Source organism: Vipera ursinii (assembly GCF_947247035.1).
Source record: "Vipera ursinii genome assembly, chromosome: 1".
In the NCBI taxonomy this organism is placed as follows: domain Eukaryota; kingdom Metazoa; phylum Chordata; class Lepidosauria; order Squamata; family Viperidae; genus Vipera; species Vipera ursinii.
This window is the reverse complement of record NC_139512.1, coordinates 234,228,675-234,254,520: the sequence shown is the minus strand read 5'-3', so window position 1 is coordinate 234,254,520 and position 25,846 is coordinate 234,228,675. Positions and strand designations below refer to the sequence as shown.

The 25,846-nt window shown below is 36.6% G+C and overlaps 1 protein-coding gene across 1 annotated transcript in view; it reads right to left on the bottom strand.

The window, feature by feature from the left end:
* Window positions 1-12,147: 12,147 nt before the first annotated feature.
* Window positions 12,148-25,846, bottom strand: part of ADGRB3 (adhesion G protein-coupled receptor B3) — a gene marked incomplete at both ends in the record, with an annotated part of 540,315 nt that continues 526,616 nt past the window's right edge. Inside the window, 3 exons of the mRNA XM_083351264.1 lie at window positions 12,148-12,339; window positions 16,838-16,942; window positions 25,135-25,170. Coding sequence (XP_083207390.1) covers window positions 12,148-12,339; window positions 16,838-16,942; window positions 25,135-25,170 — 333 coding nt within the window. The remainder of the gene's footprint in view (window positions 12,340-16,837; window positions 16,943-25,134; window positions 25,171-25,846) is intronic.

The window sequence follows — 25,846 nt, the reverse complement described above, 5'->3', positions numbered from 1 at the left end:
ATCTATTATCTATCTACCTATCATCTACCTACCAACTATCATCTATCTATCATCTCTCAGTCTCTCTCTGTCTCATCTATCTATCATCATCTATTTGTCTATCTTTTTGCAACTGTCAATTTAATTATCAAAACAGTCAAATAATATCAGGAGAATAGCACTGTTAGACAAACACATAATCAGTGTGCTGGGTAGTGGGATATGCTAATTTATTTCTTTAGCTCTTTTCAGTCCCTGCCCCCCACTCACATTGTCTTTACAGGGAGAGATCCAGCAGACTTAGCTGTTAGAAAGGAGACTGAATCTACAGTATTTCTGGTGCCATGGGAGCAATCTTTCCCTCAGTCCAAGCGAGGATCTGTGATAGCTGATTGACTGTAAGTTCGTTTATTTGCTTGTTTATTACATATTTTTGCCCACCATAAACAACAGATTTTGGCAAGAAAATGCAAGTTTTGCTGCTGTAAAAAAGTGCTGTAAAAGTATCTGTGTGTTGACTTTCTGTCCCTCATTCCAAAGACCAAAAGAGCCTCAAAGTTCAGGAGAATCTTAAATATTTTGGACTTTCTCCACTTACATTTTTGATACTACTTGTATGGATTTTTACTCCATAATTCCACACTATGAACTCTCCAGAGGTCAGGGAATGTATATATCCTTTTCTGGATGGCTTTAAACAGAGGGGTGCAAGTAATTTTTCCAAGGGAGCACATAAGAAAGTGGGACTGCTATGGAGGGCCGGACCAACAGGGCTGTGATGGTGCAGAGGCATGCATGCACGAACACATGTAAATTGAAAAAAACAAAAATACAGTCACCTTCAAAATACTGTAAAAGCAATCCAGAAAGGCTGGACAGGGATAGGCAAAGGGCTGGTTGTAGCCCAGGGGCCATAAAATGCCCTGGTCTGCTTTAGAACCTATCATCCTTCCCAAAATTGTGAGAAATTAAATGCAGTTTCATGACTTCTGGCTTTATTTCTAGTGCCTTGCGGAAATAAAGTTTTGCAAACATTAAAAAAAACCACAACCTTAAATAGGTTTAAGAAAAACTGAAGTAATATGAGCCCTCCTCTGCCACTAACATCCCTTCCCTCCCCAGCTTTTTGTGGCCAGGACTGTTTATCACAATGGATATACTTCCTTCAGGGAAGAATTCTAAAGGCAGAGAGCCTTCATATTAGGGCCTCTCTTTTCAACACAAATATTTCTCTTTTCTTTCATATAGAAAATGGGAAGGTTTTTTCTTTCTTTCTTTTGACTTTAGTGTTGCTATGGAAAGAGAAGTTCCTTCAGGTATATGGTCCTTAAGACTTCAAATACTGACATCTTGAATTGGATTCAGGAATGAACCGAGAACCAATATACTTTCTTTAGATCTGATGTAATCATAACTATAAATAAATTAAGGGTGAGAACATATGGATTCTCAGGGCTTCCAATATACTAGAGGTGAATGAATGTGCCAGAAATTCAGGTGATAAATTTATGCAGGAAGACATGATATATAACTTGAAGTCCTAGAGCTGCATAAAATATTCTCCCAAGGCCTTCAGTGTTAACAGCAACATTCCTCTTACTACTGAACTGTAACTTCTGGTATGTAACCTCTAGGGGAAAATATTACATATTAAGAATGATTATGTTAACTTTATTAATTTAAATGAAAGCTAATAGGAATTTAAATTTGCTTTCTTGCTGGTGCACATGATTCAGTAACCAACAGACACACTGTTCAATGACCAGTATGGCCTCTTAAACCCAAAATGTTGCTGGATTGTTGTAGGACAGAGGGGGCCTTGATGCTTTCTGCGCTCAGTTTTTCCCCCTCTTTTTTTAGACGTTTCATTACGCAAAGTAGGTAACATCCTCAATACTAGTTGCACTGATGAGGTTACTTAGTTCGGGTAATGAAACGTCTGCAAGAATCCACAACCAAATTCAGAGAACATCAAGGACCCCTCATTTAAACGCTGAACTACCAATATTCTCCTTTATGTTGTATTACTGTACAATGTATAATGTTACTATAAAGAGGCCACTGCAGCTGACCCAATCCTGTTTGGAAAAGATTAGAAGGGATGAAGCAAGCCCAATTCAGAAAAGGGACTTTGTACCATTGAGGCTATTGGGGATCTAATTACAACTTAAATTCTAAGATCATACCTAAATTGGTCCAGATGCAACTTGTTCTAAGCTTAATAATAAGCTTAAAATTAATAATAAGCTTTACTTAGAACAGCATACATCTTGAGACAACACCTTTGACACCATGAAACAACAGCATCTGCCTAGGCTCCTTGGGAAAATTTTAATCGGTTGATAAAGATGCCAAATCTAGTCTAAACATCTGGCTGTATGATGAACCATAATAATAATAATACTGATACTAATCCTGCAAAGGTAGTAGCAGTAGTAATAGTCACCTTGGCTGCACTTCCAAAACCTCTGGATTGCCACTTGAACACCATCGGCATTGTCAAATTCACCATCAGTCAATTGCAAAAGGCAGCTTTACTCAGAACAGTTTACATCCTGTAACGATACCTCTAACAACATCTGCCTGTCCCAAATCCTTGGGAAGGACTTGGTAGGTGGATAAAAAGGTCAAATCTAGTCTGGATAGCTGGCTAACTTTGCAACAGACCACACAATCCTTAATTTCATCCCACAGCATTTAAGACCTTTAATATGTAATCTGGATAAATTTGACTAACAGGGTCAAACTCTTTAACCTGAGAAATACTCTGGTGTCTGACCCTTTTGCTGCTGAAGTTTCTGAACTCTTTTCCATTTAGGTAGCATTGCAGATGTTTAGCCTGGATAAATGTTTCCTCCAGAAAGAGTGGAAGAACCCCAGTGAATAAAATGGTGGTCCCCGTTATTCTTCCCTGTTGAATACCTAGTTAGGATAAAGGATAGTTAAGAAAAATGGAGGATTTTCACAAGATGAGGCCCTGCAAACTGTAAAGCCTGATCAGTAACCTAATTAACCAGTCTTCCTGCAAGAAAGTTCAATTAATGGTTTGTATATGGCCTCTAAGTTAGCACAGTTCTTAATGAAACATATTTCTGTCCTCAGATTGTATGACACTGTTACTCTTCATTATAGGGTTTTTAAGATTGGCAAATGGTGTCAGAGTCAGGGTGTTTCCATTTTCCCCCAATTTAAAGAGAATCAGTAATGAAATAAGACTCAGAAGCTTCATCACTTACTTAGCTTCTTCATTGTAAGTAATACTTTGGTAGGTTTTCATTCTTTTTTTCTGTTTTTTTAAATAAATTTCTTGGACTGTGAATGGTATGATAAATATTTTTTAATTAGAACATACATTTTAAAACATCTCCGAGCTGAAGTGAAATTAGCATTTTAAGAGGGATGTCTGCTGTCTGTTCTTCCTCTCAGCTGCTGGTTCCTGTCCTGTATATCCTTTATGCTATTGCTCAGAAAATCTGGTAAACAGGTGGTCCTGGTAGGGAAGCGATTGAGGCACTAAATTTTGACAGCAGTCTTGGCAATTTCTTCACAAATGTTTCAGTGTTTTAAAGGGGACAGTATGTCTTCTGTGAAGAGGAGCTGATCTGACATTAACCTGACTGTTTATGCTCCTTTAAAACCAATTGAAAAAAGAAGTCTTCAATTTCTTCTTGAGACAGAGAAGGGTCTTCTAAATGGTGGAGTTGGTTAATTTTCTTCTCTTGATAGATTTCTTTCCTTCTTTTGAGAGAAGTGACTAAATGCATGGGAAAATCCTATTAGAATCTGATTACAAATTATATCTTTTAATTAGTTTTTTTATTATGGACATGTATTGATCATCAAGTCAAATGAGAGCTGCTCCAAGTAGTTGCTAAGTCGTGGAAAGTGATACTAATTTTGTGTTGATTATTATGAGTGTTGCATTTGTACTTTTGAGAAACAGGGAGAGATTCAAAGAGGGTCTATAAGCTGAGTCTGAGAATAGAAAACTGAGGTCAGTTAGAATAACACTCCAAATCTAAAAGGAAGCCTATTGAAGACAAATTTAGTCCTCTCTGCAAGCCATGGAATAATGGATTTAGGTTAATGGACGGCAGATTCTTCTTTGAGCATTAGGAGAAAAAGAACTACACTTCCTAACAATAAGAACAATTTGGTGTTGAAATCATTTACCCAGAACATTGTCCTTTATTGGATATGTCAAAGGAGACAAGACTGATATGTGTGGTGGTTGGATGCCCTAAGACTAAGTAGCTTCTTTGGACTCTATGATTCTCTATTTCATTTACTTAATAACTAGAAAATTCCTAGTTTCCCAATTGAAATGATTAAATATGCATTGTGTTTTTTTAATATGTTATTATTTATAAATGTTTAGATCTCCTAAATAATGGATGGTGGAATATGGTAATATAACAAATGAAAACAGCCTCACTACTGATTTTTTATAAATCAGTCTTCCTCCCCCATCAGGAGTACCAAATATTTAGTTTTTATTGAAAGATACAGTAACCAAAACCCTCCATATTCTGCAAGTAAGTTACCCTGTGTTGTAGCCCAGCAACAAACACAAGCATTACCATAGCTCCTATATTCTGCTCTAGCAGAGCAGCTCTAATATACCAAAAGAAGTTGTCAAAATTCTTACTTTCCACCGTCTGCCCAACACAATCAACCTCTGGAAAACCACAACAGAAAACCCTAATTTCATGATAAGTTGTATCTCCAGACCACATTTGGACAGAAGAATGAACACAGTGCTATATGAATCTGCTGTGATGGAAGAAGTACCATGTGAAGTCAAATTTCTCTGTCCTTCCCAAAAAGCAAGATGTGAAACAGAAAGATCTAATTTGTTTAATTATTGATATCCATTTTCTGAAAGAGCTCTTAGTGCAGCATCAGCTGAAATTAGACCTTGGAAACAGAATTATACTCACATTAAAAAATAGAGGAAGGAGTTATAGCTTGCAGGGCTACCTAGAAGAGGATGCTGAAAAATACCTTTTATCTTATTTCAACATGAAGAAATAAACATTTATTTATAAAACCACTGCAACTTGCTTGACTAGTCGCAGCACCCAGTTTTAGCTATGACAACATTCATGATATACTCTTCATGGGCAAACTTTGAAGAGGACAAAAATAATGAAGCATCATGTTGAGTTGTTGCTTGGATCTCTCTTATCAAAGACCGAACTTGATTTGGAGAACTGCCGATACCTTCCTGAGTGACAGTGGGAAGAAAAATGCATTTTCTTCTAACAAAATGGCAAGAGGTATTGAATTGTCCTCAGGAAATATATCCAAAGTGTTGCTTCCAATGCAGATTGAAATCCAACAGCTTTATAGCATATGCAAAAGATGAAGTAGGAATCCCTGTTGAAAGAAGGAAGGCCTATGTATTTACAGAACAAAATAATACTCCTGCTATTGTTTTATGTCCATGAAGACTGCAGTAGAGAAAAGTTTCAGTGAAGAAACAGATATTTGTGCAAAGGGATCTGGAGAAGGAGAACATCAAGAGGCTGAAGATGGACAGACAGAGGAGAATGGTGCTGGAGGAGATCAAGTTATAACACCTTTGGATGATCCCAGAGAACAGAGGGTGACGCGTGCTGCTTTAAAACGATCAAAAAAGATAAAAGAACAAGAACAGCAGAAGTCTATGGAACTTTCACAACGTACTTACAGCCAAGTAGTGGGAGGTGGGAAAAGAGTTGGGTGAGGAATGTAAAATTTAAACAAGTTTGAAATCTAAGAGAGAATTTTTACAAAATGTTTTATAGATGGTATTTAGATTTTAAAAAGCTAAGTATGTATCTGAATCATTAGCCTAAATGTTGGAGGTGCGGTGATGAAGACGTAATATATTTTCATATATGGTGGACTTGTAAAAAGGTTAAGGCTTTTTGGATAAAAGTCTAGTGGAACATACTAAGTTGATGTTGAATTTAATTACGGCAGCAAGACTTTTGATAGGTTAGTACTGGAAAGAGGAACTGCCGACCATAGAAGAGTGGGCTTTAGAGGTTTCCGACTTGGTTGAAATGGCGAAGATTTCGGCCTATTTGCAAGATTACTTGCAGGAACGCTATATTATGGAAGGGAGAGAATGGTTTGAGTTTATCCAGAATAAGTATAGGGTTAAGAAGTTTTATATTTGAATAAGGCTTCTTTCTTTGTTTCTTTTTCTATATTATTTTTTTATATATATATTTAATATTACTAAGGTTTGTTTTATCCTATATAAGCTAGAGAGTGATAGATTTTAGAGTTTATGGTTGTTAGTATATGGTTGTTTATGATTTTTTTTTTATATATACCTTGTATTTAGCTCTGGGAAGTCGGGGGGGGAGGGGGGGGAGGGGGGGAGGAAGGGGGGGGAGGGAGAAGGGTGGGGGAGGGGGATTTTATAAGGGAAAAATTGTATGTTAAAACTTTTCAATTAAAAAAAAGAAACAGATATTTGCTTTTAGCTGGAGAAAATGCCTGAGCGAAGGTACTCTTTTGTCAGCATTATTTCTTATAAGGAGATACATAACTCTGATGTTTCCACAATGACCCCTTCATGGTTGGCTTTATTTGATTTCAACATAATGGATGAGCAACATTTTAGAAGACCCGGTGTCACTTATTAAATATCATAAAAATATTATGAAGGCTGGGAAAGTGCATTTCAGCCCACTTCAGACCAGCATTTTAAACCACATAGCTTTCTAGCCCAAAACTAGACTTGACCTTAGTGGAGTTTACTTCCATTCCCAGATAAGACTATGACTTTTAAGTTATTAATTCTTGCACTTTAAAACTACCTATATTTGGGTAGTTCCTAGCCATATATTTTTAGAATAAGGCATTCTACAAAGCTAATTATATAGAATTAATAGTGAGCGGAGCAGACAAAGACTGTAATCTGTTGTCTGCATAGACATACTCAATATGTCTTCCAGACTAAGAATAATAGCAGTGTTCTCTATAATTGCCTGGTTTACGAACAATGATAACTAACCCTGTGACAATGCCTGTGCTCAAGCCAACTTGGAAGACCAGGTGTCCCAACTCAGTATTGTTTCAGGAGAAGACTATACATGTTGGCTAGCAGTTCAAACTTTAAAACATTAAAAATGTTTTAAAGGGTTGATTTGATTTTTCTAAAAAAATAAATCTGAGTAAAGTATAATTTTGAATATTCAAGAGAGTTAATTATTTTAGAACTTTTTTTCCTCTCTTGTGGAAACTGGGAGACTGATAGAGAACAATCTTCCCAAATGCCATCATAGACAAATGTGATCCAACAGTTAGATCATGAGATAGTCATCTCACACAAATGGGAGAGTTAGGGAGGAGAAATGAAAGGGATGCCTGCTTTCTCATTCAGACAACTGATTGGTGCTACTGACAGTCAATTATTACTGGTAAGGCTGTCCCAACCATTTCCACCAACTGAAGCTTCTGCTTCTAGCCTTAGAGGTGCTCTAAATACTTCTGGCTACTTCCCATCACTATAGTTTGGGATCCACATGGGAAAAAATCTGCTTCCAAATTTGTATGTCTCTTAGCAGCATTGAAAAGGGACGCGGTGATTCAGTGGGTTAGGACACTGATCTTGTCGATCAGATGGTCGGCAGTTTGGTGGGTCGAATCCCAAGTGCCGCGTAACAGAGTGAACGCCTGTTACTTGTCCCAGCTTCTGCCAACCTAGCAGTTCAAAAGCACGTAAAAATGCAAGTAGAAAAATAGGGACCACTATGGTGGGAAGGTAATAGCGTTCCGTGCGCCTTTGGCGTCTAGTCATGCCGGCCACATGACCACGGAGACGTCCTCGGACAAGCGCCGGCTCTTCGGCTTTGAAACGGAGATGAGCACCGGCCCCTAGAGTCGGAAACGACTAGCACGCATGTGCGGGGTAACCTTTACCTTTACCTTTACCTTAGCAGCATTGACCCAGTCCTAGCTGATTTAGACTATTAATTGATACATTGTGGTTGGTCAAAACCAGCTATATTTATCCTAAGACTTGACAAAACCATAGCAGATTTTAAGCAGAGATTTGGGACTTTGCTATGCTGGGGCATAGGGCTGATAACACCAGCTGCCTGCAATTAGTGCAGGTTCGCGTCCCACCAGGCTCAAGGTTGACTCAGCCTTCCATCCTTCCGAGGTAGGTAAAATGAGGACCCAGATTGTTGGGGGCAATTAAGCTGACTTTGTAATAATGCCACTTGGGGTGTGTGTGAAAGCCCTAATAAGCAGGCATATACATAGAATGAAGGCTACTGCTAAGCTTGTAAGCCGCCCTGAGTCTTCAGAGAAGGGCGGGATATAAATGGAATTAAAATTAAAAAAAAAAAAATTAAATTAAAAATTAAAAATAATTCCCATATTTATTATGGTAGCATCTTCCCTTCTTACATTCTTCCTAACTAGTTTTTCAGGATCATGGATAGGAAGGTTTGTTTCTTTGACCTGAATCAACATGTTACTCATCAAGGCAACAATCTCCTATATGAAAATTGTAACTGCAGATGCATGGGGGTTAAATCTGTATCTCAATTCTTATGCCCACTACATTCACATTAGAGATCAGAATGTATAAGCCTACTTAAATTTAAAATTTTGGAAAGATGAAGAGACCACTGTTTTTCTTTTAAATGACCAATGTTTATGAAGGTCAATGGAGAAATTTCCATCTGTAGCATTAGCTACAGATGGAAATAGAAACTGATAGAAACTGATCACTGCCTCTCTCAGAGTTTTGATTTCCTTGATTTTATGTGAATTTTTTGCCTGCATTTTAATTGCCTGCTGGGTGTGTTTTACTGCATGTGGCCTTTGCTTGAATTATAAAGCAACAAATACATTAAAAAATAGAACATTAACTCTTGCTATTATATACAGTACATACAGCAAGTAAGAAACCCCTCAATGCAGTGCTGATTTATACTAATATTTTTTTTAAAAACCAAACAATTCTTTTCATGAACCTGGCCATGTCCTTGAAAGCAGTCAATTTATTAATTCAGCTGAACAAATAGTTGGCCGTTTTATAATTTATGACATGCTTTTAAAAAATTAATACATATTGACTATATTATAAGTGCATTCATATATTTTAATTATTCTTCAAGGAGAAAGGTAGCCCAACAAATGTTGTTGAAAAAAAGGGTAGCGCTTGATTTGTTCTCAAGGCAGGAATTACTGCACAAAGCTTTGGTGGGTTGTTTATCCCTGGAAGCTGCCAAAATCCAACCTTACAATGAAGAAGTTGCAATGCCATATATTTGCCAAAGGAGAATTGATAGCAGATGTGGAACAGCACAAGCTTTGGAGGTGGAATGGATAAAAACCTGGTGGGATAATGTCAGGCTGGCTCAACTTCATAGCCCTGTAGTGTTGGTGGAAACACCCACTTTTTGAAAATGTCATTAGTTACATCAATGTAATGCAGTAAAATTCACGGATACCAAAAACTTGCAACAGGTTCTGAATGAAAGCAATAGTGTGCTCTACAGTATATATGATGACTGCTACTGCATTACATGTTCTAAAAAGTTATTGGCACAATGATACAGACACTGTCTTGGTGATTGTCCAGTGGTGGGATTCAAATATGTGAACAACCGGTTCTCTGTGTGGATGCCGCTTTTGGAAGTCCATTCTGGGCCTGGGCAACAAAGACTTAGTTCCTGGTTCTGCCGAACTGGTGCGAACTGGCTGAATCCCACCAGTGTGATTGTCCCATCAGCTACTGTTCATCCACACATGGCTCTGGCCACATGGTTGATGCAGCAGTTAAAGGTCTAAACCAGAAAGAGCAGCTATCATAACTAGTTGGTTATAATGCATAGAATCACATTTTGAGTTATTAGAAATTGCCTTTAAATAGCAGAACAGAGTGAATAAAGGACTTCTGTTTTTATTCAATATGGCTGAGCAATATCATCTTCCTTTAGCAGAATCATACTGTAGTGTTTCGTCTAAGAGACATAATAGTGATTGCATACCAATCCATATTTGGAGGACCTCATACTAGATTAATTCAAAGTCATACAATTGGAAACCTTGGTATATATGTTGTTTTGACACTCAGTAACCAAGCTGGGTATATGAGGAGTTCAGCTTTAGTTGTACCAGAGTGGAAGAGAAGGGGTTGAGACCTTGTTCACCATAGCCGAATGAGGAATGAGCTCCCTGCCACAAAGGGAGGAAACTTCTTGCAATAGGCTCAAGATGGCTAATTCTGAGGGACAAGGACAAAGATTATTCCATGCCCTGCTGCCTGTATCCAGCTTCACTACTGTTTTTTTACACAAAAGTATCTGTTGCATCAAGTTTTGCTTGGACTCTCATAATGCTCAAGTAGTCACTGAAAGTGAGTTGGGTGATCATATAAATTTTCTTAAATGAACAAATAAATAAAATTATAAGAGTCAGTCCCAGAACTTGAAAAGCTTTGATTACAGTTCTCAAAGTCAAAGCAGTCATGAGAGAAAAAATCTAACCTTTCTCTGTCATTAGGTAAATAAATAGATTTTTTTTTCCAATCCAGGGATGCTTTAAAAGTGTGTCGGCAACCATCACAAGGACAAATACTTAAATGATACAACTAGGTGGAAAATTCTGCATTTAACTAACATTTGCATTTTCAAATATCTTTATTGTACCACGCAGGCCCAGTTGGATTTCATATATTTATTCAATACTGCCTTCTTTACATATTATAAAATTTAATTCAGCATACAAAAGATTGGGTAAAAATATCTTCACTCTGTTTGAGGTTAAGAGGTGATTTGCTACTATCTTAGAAGATAGACAATGGCTGGTCCTTCAGATGTTCTTGGACTCCAGTTCCCATAATTCCTCATCAATACTCACTGGGTTAAGGCTTCTAGGAGCTGTTGTTAAGAACATCAGGAGCCCCACCCTGTTACCTACTGTATTTAGATAGTTGTCAATCACACGTGGATTGCTATAGTCCCTAGCCATTCTTTTTCTAGCAGAAGCATCATGCTACGTACCCCAGTCCTGAACGAGATAATACATCTTTGTTGGCTACAGAAAAAAGGAGAAAGTATCATAAAATATCATTATAGTAAGATGGCAGTAAATTAAAAAAAAACATTTTTCTCAGGCTCTGTGTTCTGAAACTTGCACAGTGTTTGTCTAGAAATTTTCCTCCTGTGGCAAGATGGAAAAGGACTACAATTTACATAGACTAGAATGAATGTAGCAATGCTCTGACAAATCCAATTTACACTGTATGTTGCCTTCATAGATTAGGAAAAAAAGAACAGCTCTGCAAACCTATTATTACATTTGAGAAATCATTAGTCCCAAAGGAGTAATAACAGTACACTATTAACATTCTGAGTACATTTTTCGGCTTCAGTGTTGTTAAAAAAACATTATAAATATGCAAATTTCAGATCAACAAATCCAAAATAAAATGCACTGAAAATACTGATATGTAGACAAAAGTTTATTTACACCATACAACATTTTAAATATTTTATACACAGCTGCAGCAGGAAAAGCTACTCCGAGCTTCCCAGAGAAAACTGCAATAATAAAGATGTGAAATATATTATTCATATAAAAGTGAGATTATTACTTTATTGCATTTAAAGCAATGAAGAATGTAGCTCAACAGACATTCATTTAATGACAACAAAACTTTGCTTCTTCTGCTTCTTGTTCTTGTTCTGCTTCTTCTGCTTCTTCCTCCACCTCCTCTTCTTTTTTTTATATTATAAAGTAAAAAGTGTAGTAATGGCCAAACAGACTGTTATAAACTTTAAAAACTGCATAAATATATACATTGTGCTTCACGGTGAAGTTTTTTGAAAACTAAACCACATGAAGCTGTTACAACATGAACCGTTGTTTGAGGTTTATCTATAAAGATTGACCTTACAAATCCATTCCACGGGTACTTACAAGACACGATGGTAAGAATTGTACACCTGGGGCCTCCACTAAGTTGGCTAGTGGAAATCCGATTGTGTGAAAAGAAAAACCACTGACTTCTAGCCCAGGAAGGTGCTGATATGCCTTAGCCACGGTGTCCAAACAGGCTGGGTCAGGCTTCCCGACGTCTCTGGAGCGTCAGTGCAAACAAAATGGTTCTAGGGGTAAGCTTTGCGCCTCAGTTTATTTCACCTTTCATTAAACCTCGGTTTGAAAATCACCTTCTTGTACATCTAAAGGCAAGTTTAGACATTTTTCCCATTCTGCTGGTCTTAGTTCTAAAGCATCTTTTGCCTCTGAATCTAATACGTTGATGGTGGTGTAATGTTGGTAATCGCTTGGGGATTTGAAACTGTCCCAGGGACTCTTGCTGTTTCCCGCTGGATTTTCCTGTGAAAATTGGGAGATTTAGGGGGGCAACAAAAAGAAAGGGAGAGAGAGAGAGAGAGAGAGAGAGAGAGAGAGATTAAAAAAAAGAAAGAAAATCTCCTTTTGTGTTTTAGCTTATTCAAGAAATCACATGGGAAAACCAGTCATCAGAAGATAAGCTGATTTATCTCTGCTTGGCATAAGAAAAGATACCATCATTGAAGGGTGTCAGCCTGGCCTGTATTCAGTGTCCATTCTCTCATTCCTTTCCAAGGAGAGTCACTGATACACTGGACGTTTTGCCAACAAATTCCCAGCACTGAGGTTAAAACTGAGCAAATTAAGGCTTCACTGACCATCCCTGGCAGCTATATGTTCAGTTGACAGTTCTTGGAAGAGAAGGCAGTCATAAAAGACAAGAAGTGATGGAACACTTCCAACCAAATGTTATGAAGTTACAGATTTCATGTGCTGTTTTAAATTACCACTGATAATGGTGTGGAAAGCCCTACAGGAAAAAAAACAAACCCCAGCATAGCTTCCCTTCTATGGAGGGTTATATGCGAAGAACTGGCTTTGGACCTTAAGCTTAAGGGATGCAAATGATATCTATATTTTTATCACTTTGCACAAAGTTAAGAAAATCCCAACATACATACGTTTGGGAACACATATATAAGAAGAGAGAGATGCTTAAATTTTCCTGCTCCTTTTGCACCAGGGAATTTTATTTTGTTTTAATCTTTTGGTGCCAATGGAACACTTCTTTCACATCTTTTATCCACATATAGAAAAGGACATTTTTCCAAACAGGACACCAGTGGCAGGGAATGGTAAGGGAACAAAGATCCCTATTGCATGCACTACGGTTCCAATACAGATAAGATTACCACCCAGTTTGACTAAAACAATGTTGCAACACAATTTAATTTAATCATTTTTTTTAAACATATAAACCCCTCAGTCACCATAGTCTTGCAGATCTTGGAGATTCCTATTTTCCTTTACAATTTCTGACATGAAGCAAAAATGCCTGCTTTGTTCATTGTACAAGTGTAGCTAGGATGCATGATGATGTTAGATATTCTTGCTGGATGCTCTATAGTTATAAAATTCTTTCTGAAGTTTATTGGCTCCTGCTTGATTTATGCTGCTTCTCACTGCCTGAATTGGCTTAATATAGAAGCAGGAAGATCAAGCTGATGAGTAATCCTTTAAAAAATTCTACAGGAGAAATGAGTTTGCCCCCATAATTTACCTTCAAAACTGGTAAGTATACATACATAGATACATAGATACATAGATACATAGATACATAGATACATACATACATACATACATATATAGAGAGAGTTAGTCATGAAATTTATTTATTTTATTTTATTTTATTTTATTTTAATTCCATTTATATCCCGCCCTTCTCCGAAGACTCAGGGCGGCTTACAAGCTTAGCAGTAGCCTTCATTCTATGTATATGCCTGCTTATTAGGGCTTTCACACACACCCCAAGCGGCATTATTACAAAGTCAGCTTAATTAAAAATTAAAGAACTAGTCATGAAATAAAAAAAAATATTCTAATTGTTTTCTGTTCAGCTTTTTATGTGCTCACACTGTGTATTACTAGATAAACTGCCTGACAGAAGAAAAGATTGATAACCTTCTTTAATGAAGGAACAGTGATGCAAAGCAGGATTGCTCTTAATGTGGAGAAGGTCTTACATCAGATAAAAGCAGAAATGGGCCTACCTAATCCTCAGAATTTTCTATTAATGTGGAATCTGTTTCTAATTTACACAAAAGCTAATGAATCATTTGCTAACAATCTTTTAAGAGAAGCTTAATATTAATCCACTGCAGTTTCATTTTAACATGGTGCTGAAGGCACCTATCACCCTAGCTGCTCTTAAATTTGCAGCATTTTGTACATAAGACAGAAATGCAGGTTTATTTAAAATTTATTTATTTCATTTGTACATTATGATGTAACTGAATCTCTTTACGAGTGAAAATTGTAGAAAAAGTTCAATTGTTTTTGCTAATATTATCTAAACAACAATACCCGTCCATGTTATTTAATCACAATCACTTATATTGTTGGTATTTTTTGCATTCAATTGCTCAAGTTTTAGGCTGTCTTTATACTTGAATTTGCTAAATTAAGAGGGACAGATCCCTAGAGCATCTACAAAGAATCAATTTCATCTGCTGTCTTCCAGATGGCACAAACTGTATTCACATAAATTCGCTCTGCCCCTATAGTTGATATTAGGCCTGCCTCATTAGTGAAGCTTGTGACTGGTGTTGTCCCAGTAAATGATTGTGGAAGTAGTTAAGGTGCTAACTGGGTCTCCCTGCTGCTGGGCAAAACATCCATCAACTGTTCTCCCCAATCTTGATCTGATCTGGAGGAGTAGCCCCAGTAAACCAGAGTTTTTAGCCACGCCTTGTGTTGCTTCCAGGGCCTTATGCATATTTATTTATTTATTTATTTAGTGTATGGCATATCTCATACATGGACTCTGTGTGTGTGTGTGTGTGTGTGTGTGTGTGTAAACATTTCACCTAGATTAGAAAACACAATAAAATATAAATGTTAAAAAGATCTATGTTCAAATGCCAATGTCTAGGCCATTGAAGTGCAGCATTGTTTATATTAAAACGAGGGGCAGGCAACCTTAGCTCTTTTATGACTCGTGGACTTCAACTCCCAGAATTCCTGAGTCAGCTAAGCCAGCAGATGAAGTCCACGAGTCATAAAAGAGCCAAGGTTGCCTACCCCTGCACTATACCATAACCTGCAATCTCTCTCTCTCTCTCTTTCTCTATCTCTCTCACACACACACGCATAATCTCTTCATCTATGTCACATTAAATGGCAAAAAGCAACACGTCACTAAAAGGCGAATAAGGGTTTTTAAAAATCTGAATGATTGAGAATAACGTTCTTGCCATGATACTATTTGCCATTCAAAAGAATTTAGAATATCACTGCTGAGGAGATTCTATCAATTTATCTCTAAAGCAGGGGACACTAAGAAAGTTTCTAAAGGTTATAATGCAAAGGATGGTTGCTTCTTAATGGAATAACTCTTCTATTTCAAATAATTATGGTATATGGAGGTAACTACCAATTCTTTGAGTTCTGCTTGGAAATTGACAAAAGTAAAATATGTTTACAGTTGGTAGAGGTAGATGATATTTTTAAGCAACAATTTCAGAGTTAAATTTTAAGCTATCTAAAATTTCTGAATAGTTTTCAATCACCATAATATGTATGTATGTATGTATGTATGTATGTATGTATGTATGTATGTGTATATATATATATATATATATATATATATATATATATATATATATATATATATATATATATATATATATATATATATATATATATATATATATACACACACACACACACACACACACACACACACACACACGGGACAAATCTTTATTTCCTGTTTCAGCCTAACCAAAGGCCATCGACAGGCAGTAGTCACAACAGTGACAGCTTATATTTGTGTAATTTTTTTTAGATTGCTAACAAAGAATTAAAGGGAGACTGATATGCATTTCAAACTTATTTGTTTTCATCAGTATGTATGTATGTATGTATGTATATATGTATGTATATATATATATACATACATACATACACACACACACAGAGTATATATATGTATATATATATATATATATATATATATATATATATATATATATATATATATATATATATATATATATATAAATCTAGAGTCTCGGGTTTCTTCCCGCGTTCCTTTCATCTTCAGAAAGTTGTGGCGACGTTTTGACGAAATCCCATCCGTCATCATCAGGCCGGAGTGTTCCTCCTGCTGCTTCCAGGAGCAATGCGTGGACCACTCCGGCCTGATGATGACGGATGGGATTTCGTCGAAACGTCGCCACAACTTTCTGAAGATGAAAGGAACACGGGAAGAAACCCGAGACTCTAGATTTACACATACAGACACCCGCGAGAATCTACGAAAACAAATATATATATATATATATATATATATATATATATATATATATATATATATATATATATATATATATACGGTATATAATGTTCATAATACTAGATGTCATAATTAATGCTAGATGTCACAAAAGCATAACAACTATGAACATTAGAACAATTATAATCTAATATTCATAGTATTATACAAGCATTATAAATATTACAACAACTGTGGAAGGTGATCAGTTGGGATATTTCCCTTTATAAGGGTATTTATAGGAGCATTCGATAAGCAATAGATTTGAACAATGTTTTCTAAATCTGCCCTTATCACTAGCAGCTGAGCTTTATGAATAATATTCTAGTTCTTGGATATTTTTATTAACTTACATTAAGTAATATAAACTTTTTTGAATATATTATCTTAAATTTATGGTTTCTACCATCCCCACCACCGCAACAGTTCTAAAAAATAGGGCATTCTTGCATAAGTGGAGGTTTAATTTATACATTCCATACTTACCATACTTCCTGATTTTGGTACATCTCTAAATCTGTCTAGTGTCTGAAATTTCTGATTTAATTCTTGAAACAGTTCCATGTGTCTCTTCCTCGTATGCATGACCTTCTGCAAAAATGGAATATAATTGCTTAATATTTATAATGAGCATATTTTTCAAACAACCATTATTTCCTCCAACACAATAAAGCAAATTGAATTTAGCTGGGCTGTCTCTTGCTTGAGATACAAGACGTGGACACGAAACAGGCCATGTCATATTTGATCTGTATTGTGTACTGTTGGAATTGGAGGGCTGTTTCTCCCCTGCCCTTTCTGGAATTGCTCCGAAACAATGCTGGTTTATTCTGTGCTTCTGAAGATGCATCATCATAAGAAGAGAAGTACCACTAAGAATGATCTTCTTTGTTTGACAGTTAAAATTAGTTTTAAAGAAATGAGCTTTTTCTGGGAGAAGGTCCATACCGTGAACCTGGAAGATCCAATGGTTATATATGTTTCTGATCAACAAAATATCCATCTGAAGTTTTGTGGAACAGGAAAGGCAGCCACTATTTTGAGACCGGTGACAAGAAGGATTACGGGTTGTCCTCGACTTACAACAGTTCATTTAGTGACCATTCAAAGTGACCTGTGGCCATTTCCCACACTTACGACCACTGCAGCATCCCCATGGTCACCTGATCAAAATTCAGATGCTTGGCAACTTACTCATATTTATGATGGTTGTGTGGTCCTGGGGTCAGGTGATTCCCTTTGGACAAGCAAAGTCAATGGGGGAAGCCAGATTCGCTTAACAACTGGGCTACTAACTTAACAATTGCAGCGATTCACTTAACAACTGTGGAAAGAAAGGTCATAAAATGGGGCAAAACTCACTTAACAACTGGCTTGCCCAATGGAAATTTTGGGCTGAGTTGTGGTTGTAAGTCAAGGACTACCTGTGTATTGAACGGGGAGATTTTTAGCTAACAACGAGTGAACTCTCCTTCTGCTATCACAATTCTAATGCCATGGAAATGACACGGGGAAACTACTCAGCCTAAGAAGGGAGTCCTCCCACTCCTGGCCCTAGAAACAAAGCAAGAAGGCAGTCTCTCCTGGGACTCCTACAGAGCATTAGAGGTGCTGCTTCGAAAGAGACGGGGAGCAGAACATGTTAATGCTGGGAAATCTTCATTTTGGGCTCACTCTTTAGGGACAGGCAGAACAGAAATGGGATTATTCCCCAATCACCTCTTTCTCCTTAATCACTGGCACCCCACAAAAATTCTCATTACTTAGAAGTGGGATGCACAGTTATAATGCCTGTGTAGCATATGGCTACCTATCTCCTTTTTAGTAAGATCATAATTAAATTATTAGTAATATTTCGGATTCAAATAGCAGAGAAGGGGGGTTATCAGAAGAATAGGTTTCAGCCTTATAGTCTTAGTTTTTCACGCTGAAGGAAGTGTCACATTTTATGATATGAGCATGAAGTTTATAAACCAGTTAACCTCAGTAGGATTGTAAGGTGCTTCTTGGAGAGCAGAATATGCAGTGGAGAAAGCTGACCTAAATTTATGGACATCTCACCCAAATGACCTTCTGGAGATTTGTAAAAAATAGCAATTTTAAAACTTCTCAGGAGCATACTCAACTCTACAGATATGCATGAAGACATATGTATATGTGTTTTTTTAAAAAAAAACCCAATTGCTCATTTAAAATGATTGTCTGCTAAATAAGCCTCATGGTAAGAAATAGCTCTGAAAGAAACTTAGCAAAGGAGCATAAACAAGGACAGTAAAATGTGGAGCACCTTTTGCCATTTTATACCTACTTCTTAGACTAAAAATGTCACAGCAGCTATAAGGAGGATTAGAATTATGACTTGTAAGGTGGCTTCAAGCATAAAGTCACACAAGATGTGATGATTTCATATGACAACAGTCACTTTTTTAGAATTAAACTTTAATTTGGGATACAATGGACATCACTGAGGGCAGCATGAGTGCAGTGGTGCTGGAAGGCATCATGTTAACAACCTCTGGCTTATGTGGTGATCCTTATAAGCTTTGGATCTATTTAAAAGAGAGCCACAAGGGAAAAAATTCTGAATTAATATAGACAGAATAGTATAGTATAGTATAGTATAGTATAGTATAGTATAGTATAGTATAGTATAGTATAGTATACTATACTATACTATACTATACTATACTATACTATACTATACTATACTATACTATACTATATAGTATAGTAGGAGCCCCCATCCTCAAGATCTCTGCATGCCTGGCTGCCTTTAACAGAGATGTCTGAAAAGGGATATTTGTCCAGCTGAGCTTACAAATTTGTGATTGGGAACCAATTTACTACTGAATATTCAGTTCTTACCACTGTATCTCTAAGACAAGTTTATGTCTACACTTAATTTTACTCAAAAACAATTGATTAGCCACTTAAACAATTGCATTTCATAATTTTTTATTATTATTGATTTTGAAGGAAGCTAATAGAGTTGGTAAGTGGACGATATATTTGGCAGAAATCAAAAGTATTATGGCGACATTCAATATAGTAAACCATGGTTAACACATGGGTTTAAATAAATGAATAGCTTGTGTTTTCCAGATTTTGAAGGGAATTGGAAATTTTTTAATTGCTTTAAATATATTTTAAGATTGCACCACTATCTCTGAGTATTTCCACTTCAAAATGGTGAGAAGCTGAGTCCTCATTTGTTACTAATTGTAGTTAGTGTTAGCTCTAAAGCAGACATGTCAAACTCACAACATCATGTGATGTTGCACAATGTATCGGGACAGTTTTGTCATTACCGGCAATGGGGTGGGTGCAGCTTCTGCGTGATGCATCCGGCCCGTGGGGCGGCAGTTTAACACCCCTGCTCTAAAGTTTCAAGAAATACCTCAGGTCCTGTTTTGCTCTTGAGTTGCCTAATCTCTAGTATGTAAGAACTGTGCAAAAGTGTTAGGCAGTTGTGCAAAAATGCAGTAAATTAAGAATGCTTTCAGAAATAGAAGTCATAATAGTTTATTTTATCAATTAACCAAGTGGAAAATAAGTGAACAGAAGAGAAATCCAAATCAAATCAATATTTGGTGTGACCATCCTTTGCCTTCAAAATAGCACCAAGTCTTCTAGGTACACTTGCACACAGTTTTTGAAGGAATATGGCAAGATCCCTTCAAGGTTGTTCAGAACATCTTGGAGAACTAACCACAGATGTTCTGTGAATGTAGCTGCCTCAAATCTTTCTGTCTCTTCATGTAATCCCAAACAGACTCAATGATATGGAGATCAGGGCTCTGTGGGGGCCCAACTATCACTTCAAGAACTCCTTGTTCTTCTTTATGCTGAAGTTACTTCCTAATGACACTGGTTGTATGTTTGGGGCCATTATCCTGCTTCAGAAATCACATGCCTCCCTGGTGGTATGGCATAAGGGTTAAGTATCTGCTTCCGTTTCTCAGCATCGAGGACACTATTGATCCCAGCCAAATCTCCATTTGCAGAAATGCAGCCCCAAACTCCACCATGCTTCACTGTTGCCTGTAGACACTCATGTATTGCTCTCTAGCCCTTTGCTGAGCAAACTGCCTCCTGCTATAGCCAAATATTTCAGATTTTGACTCTTCAGTCCAGAGCACCTGCTGCCATTTTCCTGCAGCCGAGTTCCTATGTTTTCATGCATAGTTGAGTCGCTTAGTCTTATTTCCATTTTGGAGGTATGGTTTTTTGACCTCAATTCTTCCATAAAGACCACGCCTGGCCAGGCTTCTCTGTACAGTTTCCTTAGCCGACCACTGTGTCTGCAGTCCTCAATCTTGCCCATTTCGTTGTGCTTGAACACCACATCTTGAAACCTTAGTCTGCTTTGAAATTTTTGGCTTGGAGAGACCTTGCTGGTGCAGTATAACTACTTTTTGTCTTATTCCTGTGCTCAGTTTTGCCATGGTGTATGACCTGTGACATGAAACCTCACCTTAGTAGCAGAGTTTGGCTGTTCACCCAGTTTTAAGCCTACTACACAGATGTTTCTGATTCAGTTAATGACTGTGTTTCAACCTAGATATGAAATGGATGACCGTGAGCACCTGCCTGGTATAATTAGTTAATCATACACTGGACTCTAATCCTACAAAATCCCTGACCTAGTGCAAGTGTCAGGATTAATGCTGTTTTGAAGGCAAAAGGTGGTCACACCAAATATTGATTTGATTTGGATTTCTCTTCTGTTCATTTACTTTCCATTTTGTTAATTGATACAAAATAAACTGAGCCGCATATAAATTTAGTAAAAGAAATGATTGAGAGCCTCCCAGAGTTCAACATAAGATGAACACACACATATGCATACATATTCATACCATATACTCTACGTATGTGTGTGTATGTATATGTGCACACACAAACATACAGAAATATGCTTTTAATAACATAACCAAACCTCCCCAGTGTGCCACACATTCTAACCCAAGGTCTTTGGAAAGGGCTACATTTTAAGGCTCTTTTCAACGTGACCACATGTATTTCAGGGTAAATGGTATGCCAAAGGGCATATGCTGAGACAGAGAAGGCATCTCCCTCTTTTCCAAATTACAAAATAATATACAGGGAGTTTCTTGTTTGACAAATATGGTTATTTGACCAATTGGCTCTGTGCTCTTCTTGTACCCCATAGAGATATCTCCCTCCATGCTGAGCACACGACAGATGTGGGAATATGACAGATACTGCATGTAAAATATGTGTGATATACGTATGCTCTATATTTAAATACCAAATTTTACAGCAGCAGCAATGGGTAAAATCTGGTGAAGTATCCACACTTTGGCTGACAAGTCGAACATGGGTGAAGGATAAAGGTGAACAGAATGTTTATACACGTTCACAGGAGTAGTGGTGAAGTCTGCTCTCTTCGTGGTAAGAAGAATTGTCTTCAGATCAGTTGCCATAGAGAAAAAATGCTAAGAAAGAGAACCGCGCAGAATATTTGACCTTTTCTGACTCACAGAATCTACTTGGTATTGTGATTGTGTAGTTTCTTCTGATACACTCAGGGGAAAAAAAGCAGAAGTTATAATTGCTTTTTGGCACTTGATTTGCTACTTAATGTTTCATTGTCTTTCTATTGAGTATACCATTTTGTCATGATTGTTAAGTGGATCCCTTCTAGTCTATTTTTTTTCCTTTGGGCACAGGCAAAATATGTGTAAAAATGGCTTTGTAATTTTTAAATCTTCCAAATAAAAAATTTTCCCCTTCCCTTTGTTTAGAAAAAGAAGAGTGCTTGCATGGGTATTGAAGTACAAGTGGGAAGAAGGGGAGAGGGTGATTATCATGTGCAAGCACATATCAGTACTAGAAATCAGAAAATGGGGTCAGCAGGTGCAGTAACCCTTTTATTTCCCAGCTTTCCTTCTCCACTTATATCACCAGAATGGTTTTCACTGAACTAGTGTTTCCAAATTACCGTATGTTATGAATATCCCCCTGGGAAGACTACTCTTTTAAAAGCAGTCTCAAAATATTTCAGTTTCTTCTGAGGTAAAGGCCAGGAGGCAATCCTCACAGTCTCGATTTCCTCAAGAACCTTTAGAAGAATGGAGTAATTTATTTATTTCTATTTATTTATTAAATTTATATGCTGCCCATTTCAATAAAGTGACTCTAATCATTTTCCTAGTTGTAATGTATGGCTGTGAGAATTGGACCATAAGGAAGGCTAAACACCAAAGAATGGATGCTTTCAAGTTGTGGTGTTGGAGAAGACTCTTGCGAGTCCTTTGGGCTGCAAAGGAGATCAAGCCAGTCTTTCCTAAAGGAAATCAACCCTGACTATCCTTTGGAAGGACAGATACTGAAGCTGAGGCTCAAATACTTTGGCCACCTAATGAGAAGAGAGGACTCACTGGAAAAGAATCTGATGTTGGGAAAGACTGAAGGCAAAAGGAGAAGAAGGGGATGGCAGAGGATGAGATGGTTAGATAAATGCCATCAACACAGTGAACATGAGTTTGGGCAAACTTCTGGGAGACAGTGGTGGATGGGTGTGTGTGTGTCTGGCATACTGTAGTCCATAAGGTCGCAAAAAGTTGGACATGACTTAGCAACTAAACAACAACAAATTACTAGAGAGAGGGTTCATCTATTTATTTCTGCTTCTAGAATTGGTCTGAGCAGAATCCTGTAGGAGGACAGATTGCTTGGAAGGCTATAAATATTTTGGTCTAGTGGTTAAGACATCAGATCCAGTTTGGTCTAGTACAGACATGCCAAACTCGCGATGTCACATGACATCGTGCAACGTATCGGGATGGTTGTGCCATTGCCGGCAATGGGGTGGACGTGACTTCCACGTGATGCGTCTGGCCCGCAGACCGGCAGTTTGACACCTCTGGTCTAGTGATTAAGGTACCAGGGTAGAAACCAGGACACTGTGAGTTCTAGTCCTGCCTTAGGCATGAAAAATAGCTGGGTGACTTTGGCCCAGTCACTCTCTCTCTCAGCCTACCTCACCTCATAGGATTGTAGTGGGGAAAACAGGAGGAGGAAGGAATATTAGATATTCCTGCCTCTGGTTACTTATAAAAATAATGAAGGTGGGATAAAAAGTAAAATCTAAAAATTAATTAATTAATTAATTAAACATTTCCCATCTGCTCCATGGTTTTGCATGCCAGAAGATAGAAAGGTGATACAAGCTAGTTAAAATGTTTGATAGATTTACAGTGCATTTTTTTAAAAATCACCCTCATGAAATGTCTTCCCTTAACTTACTTTTCTTGCAGGTTTTACTAATGCAATTATTAAAATACCTTATGTTTTTAGTAAAGGATTTTTTTAAAAAATACATTTCATTATGAAATAAATGGTAATTTTCAACTTAGGTTATTTTCTCAATTGCAGGAATATTTGTGCATAGTATTATCTTCTATTATGTGCTGCAGTTTGTTTATTCACATTAATATGAATGATTCTTCTGGTCTTAATGAGTATAAATGATGATAAAGTGGTCCTAAGAATATGTTGAATACACAAGCTTTCAGTTTCACACAATTAATTATAATTGTTCCGGTTAGTGTGAACAGGAAGTGTTAGGCATTAAAAAAAAATCCACACATTCTATATATTTAGAGGAACTGAAGAAGAATACTCTGTTCTGAATAAATACACATGCTTCTCAGTCCTAAATCTTAAAGTCTATTATCTAGAGAAACCAATGGCAATTATTTTTAATTAAAAAATGAAGTTGTTAGGTTCTAATCTGTTACATTTTGCTGATCAGGTACATCAATCTTTCACAATGAGAAAGTATGTTTAGGTCAGTTAAGTTGAAATTCTGATAAACTAAGCAAAACAAAACATATGCATTTAGAAACATATAGTGCTAAAACATATAGTGCTACATAATTGAAATTGACCTGAGAGAATAAAAACTTCCAAAGCTTAAAAATACTAGAAAAGCAACTATTCAGGCCATCCTAACTTAAGGACTGAATATTTAGTCTGCCTTCAACTGCCCAAGTTTAAAAGAAGACACTTGGTTAATTAATAAAACTTTAGGTCCAATACTAATCATTCCATGAATGATATCATCTGAGCAATTTCAGAGTATTCTTCCCACATATATTTGGAGATAATATTACTCTGTGTACATGCCTCTTTTATAGCAAGTGCCTCTCTTATACATAGCAACTTTCTGCAACGTGGTGCTTTCTGGGTCCTTATATACCTGTCACGGGTCAGTGGGAAATATATGATGATACTTGATCTTTACCCTTTTATGTGATTGCTTTTAAATTAACCTGACTTTTAATTACTTGGAAGGAAAGGAATTATATTATCTCTATATTCATGTGTTTAAATAGGTGAATGAATTTAAAAGTCCATGGTCCAACCCCTCCCCCAAGAATTTTGTAAAAAAGATGGGAATCCCAAATTAATATATAAGGAGGCAATCTGTGTAGGAATAAAATGATATGAAATGGGCTAAGGAAATAGAGTTGATATAATATCAAAACAAACAAAAACAAACAAAAGGTGTTTTTTTAAAGGACCATCATCTGAAAAAAATACACAGCATGAAAGGAAGAAAGGTTAGGAAATAGATTTCAGTAGTACAGTTTTTTTTTAAAAGAACACAACATAATGTTTTGCCTTATAATTAAAAGCATTGATTATTGTTTGTAAATGCTGAATTAAAGTATATTTAAACAAATATCTCTTATTCATCATGATTTGAATCAAATACATACTGGCTTGAATTTAAGTAGTATAGGGACACTTACTTCAAAGTCGAGGTCAGAATAACGTGATTTTCTCCTCTGTTAAATATTAGTAGAAAACAAAACAAACAAAATCACATATTAATTTAACTGAGCATCAATACAGTAACAATGCTGCATTTGTTTTTGATAATATTTATTTATTGACTTATTTAATGGAACTTCTATGCTATTCTAATTGAGCAGTATTCTGCCCAGTTTTTGATGGAATATTTGAATTGTATATACTTTTTATTATATTTAAAATGGATCCACTACTACGTAAGAAAATATTGATTTACAAGTTCTACAAGTGGGTCATCTCTAAATATGATTAAATCTCGATCCAGTATCTGGTGGAATACTTTAATATTACTTCAGTGTATTACTTCATAAAACTCTAATTGCCTATGATGCTAATAAAAAAAACTATTTCCTTAAAATTATCATTTGAACTTGAGCAATGTAGCCTAGCTTTACTTGACAGATTTTGTTCTCAACTATCGTTTAGCCTTTATTGTCACATTAAGATGAAGATCTTCATAAATCTGAGTTTTTCAAAGATTGAAACATATTTCCAGCTGATTTTAAAAGAAATAGGAAATATAAGAACAATATAAAACAGACCACATTGTTTCATAATACCAAAACTGCCTTCCTTCATTTTAAACTTCATCAGTAGAATGCAAGAAATTACTTTCAATCTTCTAATTTTCATTTTGGTGTTTTAGCATAC